Source organism: Sinocyclocheilus anshuiensis, unplaced genomic scaffold (genome assembly GCF_001515605.1).
Source record: "Sinocyclocheilus anshuiensis isolate Anshui unplaced genomic scaffold, SAMN03320099.WGS_v1.1 scaffold93, whole genome shotgun sequence".
Classification (NCBI taxonomy): Eukaryota; Metazoa; Chordata; class Actinopteri; order Cypriniformes; family Cyprinidae; genus Sinocyclocheilus; species Sinocyclocheilus anshuiensis.
Window position 1 is genome coordinate 1,444,417 of NW_015539852.1, and position 7,352 is coordinate 1,451,768.

General features: G+C 37.8%; 1 protein-coding gene across 1 annotated transcript in view; it reads right to left on the bottom strand.

Moving 5' to 3' along the window:
* Positions 1–3,880, bottom strand: part of LOC107684675 (teashirt homolog 3-like) — an 18,014-nt gene extending 14,134 nt beyond the window's left edge. The window contains exon 1 of the mRNA XM_016480999.1: positions 3,286–3,880. Within this exon, the coding sequence (XP_016336485.1) occupies positions 3,286–3,325 (40 nt within the window). The 5' untranslated portion in view covers positions 3,326–3,880. The remainder of the gene's footprint in view (positions 1–3,285) is intronic.
* Positions 3,881–7,352: the final 3,472 nt, after the last annotated feature.

The window sequence follows — 7,352 nt, forward strand, 5'->3', positions numbered from 1 at the left end:
AACAAAGATACAAATGAAATAAGCAGTGCTTTATATTTTTCAGGTAAGTCTAACAGTATTCAGGTACAGAAACTGAATAATCAAATGTAAAATAAAACTGCATAGTCTTCACTGTATAAATCAAATCTAATAAATCTGTGTTAAAGCAACAAAAGTGATTTTTCTTTGTGTCTTGTTGTTTGATTAACATTCATAACACAGAAAGCCTCAGGAACATTAAACTGCTGTAAACCAATATACTGTTACACATCCATTTTCTTTCTCAAGTGTTTCCCTTCACCTAAGCCATAAGACTCTGTGTTTACAAGGATACTTGCAGAGCACAGTATTTCAGGCACAAATAAATGCAGAAGTGAACAGAAATCAGCGTTCACGTGCATCTGCGTGGCTCTCACCGTGTCTACACCGGACGCGAGCGGCGCAACAAAATGAATGAACCCATTATAATCAGTGATGCTGTCTGTCTACACTGGGTGCGGCGCGGCACGACAAATCCCAGATAGTAAACTGATGCCGTGGTCTCTTTATGACGTATAGACACAAAGTTCAAATTATTGGCAACGGTCGCTTTGTCACATCCAGTGTAGACAGACTTTGGGGCCGTTCACATGTCGCGCCTAAAAACACGTGGAAAACGCCAGCCGCGCCGCTTTCTCCTTCTTTCCAAAGCGCTCGGGAGCTTGCGTGACCTGCGCTCTCCTCGACACTCTGAAGTTTCAACAAAGGATAAATGGATTTCCAGCACTGAAAATCCCTTGCAGTAGCTCTGCTACTAAATGTATTTAAAATGGGTATCTCTGTACAGCTGGTGTTTACAAGGATACTTGCAGAGCACAGTATTTCAGGCACAAATAAATGCAGAAGTGAACAGAAATCAGCGTTCACGTGCATCTGCGTGGCTCTCACCGTGTCTACACCGGACGCGAGCGGCGCAACAAAATGAATGAACCCATTATAATCAGTGATGCTGTCTGTCTACACTGGGTGCGGCGCGGCACGACAAATCCCAGATAGTAAACTGATGCCGTGGTCTCTTTATGACGTATAGACACAAAGTTCAAATTATTGGCAACGGTCGCTTTGTCACATCCAGTGTAGACAGACTTTGGGGCCGTTCACATGTCGCGCCTAAAAACACGTGGGAAAACGCCAGTCGCGCCGCTTTCTCCTTCTTTCCAAAGAGCTCGGGTCGGGAGCTTGTGCTTTCGTGGCGTCTGCCGTTGCCAAGCAACCGTGACCTGCGCTCTCCACGACGACGCAGAAGTTTCAACAATGGATAAATGGATTTCCAGCACTGAAAATCGCGTGCAGTAGCTCTGCTACTAAATGTATTTAAAATGGGTATCTCTGTACAGCTGTCGCGTCCGTTGTAGACATCGTGTCTGTGTGTGAGCAAAGAAAACAATCAGTATAAATATAATGATCAGTAGCCTATACTAAACATCGCACATCTTGCGATGTGACTATCGCGGATGCGCACATCGCGATATCGATGCTGAAACGATATATCGTGCAGCCCTAGTGCAAACCTTTAGGGTAAGAGAGAGAGAGTGATTGGGAAAGAGTACATTTCTCTATAAACTCTCATTAAGATTTCATCTACAAGATTGCTATTGAGCGTTACATCACCTACAGAGAAAACGATGCATTAGAATCAGTAAGTTAAAAGTAACAGTCCTTCTTCCAGTGGCTCAGTATATGACTAAATGCGTTCATACCTGTAAACCATAAACTCATACTTGTAAACCACACGGTTACCACTCTGCACAGCGCCTATGAGTGAAGTTTGGAGGAGCATACTGATGAAATAAAAGCCCAGGCAAGCTTATGGGAAAAAGAAGGAGAGCACTCACATGGCCTTGCTCTGATTGACCATTAAAGCCTTTGATGGATGAGGCTGTCACAAGGATAACAATTAAATCCAACATGAGACAAAGCTGTTCTGACAGGCCAGTCTAACAGAGCAAGCCATACCCCTCCATTAAACTCCACATCATCTCTGCCTCAAACACACACACAAACAGTGAAGGCTATATAATAATGGCTTTGTATCTCTGTTTCAAAGAGCTCTGCTATACATATAAAAATGCCCCAGAACTCCTCCTCTTTTAAATAATAGGATAGGATCTATTCTATTAAGCAGACAGATAATGTTTTAGTTTACATTAAGTTTAAGTGGTTCCCAACTCTTCAGAGAAGTTAAAATAGTCTGAAAAATGTACCTATCCCATGTATGTCTCAATGTTTCATAAGGACATAAGGTCTGAGCTGATAAAAAGGACACACTTAAAAAAAATCTAGTTCAAAATGCTAGCTTGTGGTTTCACAGAGTTTTGAAAAACATTTATAATTTTTTCACTAAAGCACTTTTATTTCACCCTGAATATAATGTACATTTTAATCAACATTTGAAAAAATTTAAACATGCTTTATATATATTTTTTAAATAATTTAAATAATAATGAATTCTTTTTTTATACATTTACTTTTTTATCATGCATTTTGAGTTACAAATGTCAAGTTTCATTAGGGTTAGTCTATTTGTCCTACAGTACAACCAACAAGCCTTTTCATAAAAAATATCCAAAACAACAACAACTTGATATACAGATGAGGGTCTAAATGGGTCCTTTCTAGTTCATGGTTTTCTTGTCACATGACAACAAAATGGCTTCCTGACCGTTTGTTATGCCACAAAGTTTTTCAAATATTAATAGGCCTACTTAAAAAACTGCTTCGCACCTTAAAAAAGGAAGAATAATCAAAAACATGATTATGTCAAATTACTTATAGATAACAAGACCACTCTCTTAACGAATTTCTGCCTTTTAAAGATACTTTTTCTTTTCTTTCTTTTTTTGTTTTTCTTGTTTTTTTTCTTTGTTTTGTTTTTACAATATTCAGACAGTTACACCACTTAGACAAGTTTGAATTGTCTTAAAGCCACATAAATTCATTAATTAAATATTAAAAGCATGGTCATTATTCAAAAGCTATTCAAGTATCTTTGTACGAATTGAATTGGACTGACAAAAAGTATCCAGTAACATGAAAAAATGTATGACTTAAATTACAATAAGGAAAATTAGTTATAAGCGAAAATAAAAATCCATACAATTAAACGCGATTATACACAGATAGCATATTGCTCCTTATGGTAGTTTGTAAATGCAAGGCAGTATAAACCAAATGTAGGCTACATGCCGGGTTTAACAGACAAAAAAACTCAAGAGGACAGATTTACAAGAGTAGCCTATCTAATGAAATCAGTTCAAATAAACTTACCTGCCGCTCGTTTGGGCGCCTGCTGTTTTCTCCTCGGCATTCTTGCACTCAGATTGTGTGTCTATAAACGCAACCTGAAATGATATTCAACAATATATGCTCCCAACCATACGTGTCACCATTTAACAACAGCACGGCGCAGTCACAAAAGCTACGACACTTCGCATTAGGCATAGGAGAAAGCCAGGTGCTCCGTGTTCAGCGTTAGTCTTTGTTTAAAGCCCGTCTGCCGGAGTGACGAGGAAAACTGCGCGGCAGGACAGTAACGCCTAGCCGCTCGCTACGAGTTCGTCACGTCACTCAAAAGTCCGCGGCAACTGATTCTTCCGCGCGCAGAAAGTAAGGGGGCGTTCACACATCTGTAGTTGTTCAAAACAGCAAGATACAACGCAACGGAATGGCACTGAACGCGAGGGTTTTAAAGTCGAAATTAGAGAAGTTAATACAAGTTACACGCTGTTTAACGCTGATGGCGCAAGACGGTGAAACATAAGAGAGACGCGACGCAGCGATCAAAGTGTGGATTGACAAAAAATTCAATAATAGCAGACGAAACGCATTCTGTGCGCCTATCGGTCACTCCCACTAGTCCCACGGCACATATAATGCCCAAAATCCAGTCTAGGTAGGCTGCTCATACGGTTTTGAGCCACTGCCAATATATCACTTAAGAGCGCATTGGAAGGAAGAATGTAACTTAACCCTTTAATGGACACACCCAGAAAAAAACAATGGAGTTTTTTGGGACAATAATAACAACCTTTAAAGGGGTCATATGATGTTGCTAAAAAAATAACATTATTTTGTGTATTTGGTGTAATGAAATGTGTTTATGCGGTTTAAGGTTCAAAAAACACATTATTTTCCACATACTGTACATTATTGTTTCTCCTCTATGCCCCGCCTTTCTGAAACTCGTCGATCTTTACAAAGCTCATCATTCTGAAAAGCGAGGTGTGCTTTGATTGGCCAGCTATCTAGTGCGTTGTGATTGGCCGAATTCCTCAAGCTTGTGACGGAAATGTTACGCCCCTTACCATACTGTAATGCCGTGTCCCAGCGCTGTCCTCTTTTGGAAGACCAAACGAAGTAGTTTCGCTTTCACGAAACACACAGCGTCTCCACAATATGGCGGCGGCAACAATACTACAGCGAGAATCAAAGTTACGTCGGTCTTATCTATTCATGAACAGCTTGTAACACTCCAAAGAGAAAGGAAAACTTGAAATCGCATCATATGACCCCTTTAAGCATATGTCAAATGGTTGATATGTCAATTAATGGTTCATTTTTTATTATTATGCGTTGACTTTAATAATTTTCATCAAAATAAGACTTTCCTTTTTTATCATCATTAGCCTACACTATGAATAAAAACTGTTACTCACGATTTCAAACCACTGTAATCAAAAAATATGTATGAGACTGATGTGTAAATAAGACATTCTTAAAAAATATATATCACTATTACTGATTTGAAAATGCACTTTGCACTAAATGCACAATGCACTACAACCTCATGCTTTTGCTATGTAGTTAAGGAAACCCTCTGAAACTAAATTATATCAAAATGCTTTCCTTTTAAAAAAATCACAAAAAATGATTCCACATTACCCCATATGCTAACATCTTGATGCTTGTGAAAACAGTAACCTATATTCTTCAAGGCTGCACTGAAAACTATAGTCAATCTGTGCTTTACAGAGCTAGAGATACAACATTTTTCAATTGGATTTCATAACTCTCTTAACACTTTATAAAAGTGGTTAAAGGGTTAATTAACCTTTCCTGATTACACTATCGGTTGTAAATGAACTAATTTTCTCCCTTTCTCAATTCCTAAAAGATCATGTAAAAAATTCTTTATTCAATACTAATTGCAAACAGTAATGTATCTGTGATGTTCATTCAGATATTTATAAATGTCACAAAACTGATTTATATTATCAGGTGTCTATTTAAATGTACATTCACTGACCTATAATAGCATTTAGGACTAACATTTAGGACTTGAAAGTTATTATAAAGTGTTTAAGAAAATTGTGATTGAGATTTTGTGTATAAGGTTAAATACTACTACTACTACTATACTAAATATTACTATATTCATACTTTCGTAAGAGTGATATATAATTATCTGTATTATTCCATATGTAATAGATTTCTTTCTTTCAATGTTTTTAGAAAAAAATGAAAAGACAAATCTGAATCATTACTGCCTTTTGAATATTTTAACGTGTTAAACAGTAACAGACTTGTTTGCAGAAATCAAACAATGAGCAACAAAATAGCATTTGCTACAGGAATTAAAAAATGATGTTTCTTTCTCAATGTTTTGCTATTCTAAGCCACTTAATGACAAATTCTACTAAAAACTAATATAAGAAATATGTTGTGCATGTCTCTGTTGTATTTCCTGCAAACAGTCTCTTGAGTAATCAAAACTGCATGGCCAAAACAAGCTTGCCCTGAGGACCTTCTTTTACAAATCAGCACTGTCTGAGGATGTCCTTTTAAGTACTGTAAAGTCATTCAGATGTGGGGTCAGAGTTCTGACCGTGCCATTAAAACGCAGGCAGAGACATAGTGCTCTCATTTAACTGCTCGGCTGCATCATATATCATCCCACTGCCACAGAGCTGCATTAGAGAGGATCTTTGATTTTTACTTTTAGAGCAACATAAATCAAATGCAAGGCAAGGTCTGCCAGTGACATCCTTGTATTGGTCCTCACTGAATGGGATGGAGAGGGTTTGTTGATTGAGGTCAGGAGCAAACGGATATGTTGTACTAAACACAACACAGTTGCAAACGAGCAAAAGAAAATAGTGTATAATCAATCGAAATCGGTTTGTTTTTATGAAATGTAATGGTGTTTGTGCATTTTAAAAGCAGCAAATGTTACTTCATTGCTCATTGTTTGATTTCTGGAAATACGTCTTTTACAGTACTTTAAGTTTATTCTGTTTAGCACTTTAAAATACTCAAAAGGCTGCAACTAGTCAAATATGTGTTCTCGTTTTTGTGCTTGTGCACGATGTCAGGGCAAACATTAAGGAAGCAACTGTCTCATTACCCAGACCGCTTTGGTCTTCCCCACTTCAGAGCAATCTTGTCAAGCAGCATCTGAAACTAGAAGGGACATCTGCCAGCAGGACACCCACCCTCCCTACAGCTCACAGGAGGGTGTATTTGAGCCACATGTCCATCAGTCCTGTTGTGAAGATTTCATTTTATCTCCTCCTGCCCGCTTTTCCGCCAATGTTTTGAGAGGTGCTGTCCTCCACTTTGATCTATGATGAACAGATTACCTTTTTCCCAAGTCAGATGTCTGACTCTGTAACATCATGTTCTAACAGTGTGTCAAAACAGCATGGCTCACCTTCTCCAACTCCGGTTATTTGTCTCGGATAGACTCACAAATCTGTTTTGAAGAGATCTATGGTGAGGTGAATGCATTGGGAATGGCAGCACCTGGGTGTATTATAAATGTTAAAAAACAGAGAGAAAGCGATGATGTTGATTAAAACTAACTGGAGAAAGTATCTGCAAATACTGCTTTTAGCAATTCATTCTGACTCGGTATTGATCAGGCAGAGAGATTACAAGCCTTTCCTCAAGGAAGTGTTGATCACTCCTTCATCAATGACACAATCAGGATGTTTATTTTTAACCCTGCAATAATTCAGTGTAATTGCAGTAGGCTGTAAAATGAAATAAGTATTGCCTCCAATACAACAACCTGCATTTCATTAGGAACATAATTGTGTGGCCAATTTATGCAACAGGGAAGACTTGGCTAGTTGTCACAAAGATTCTATCTTAGTTGGTTTCATAAGACCTAGTTCATAAATCCCTTCCCTGCATTTGAATAATATTTGGGTAATTCTATACTAAATAAAATATTTTTGCTATAGCTGATGCCAGGTAAAAAAAATAAACATGATAAAATCACACTAGCCAACATTAAAAAAAAAAACAGATTAACTCTACCATGATTGTAGATTTTATCCAACAAGTTATATTGCACATATTAGGGCAAGTTGTCACGTGTATTCAATTGTTTT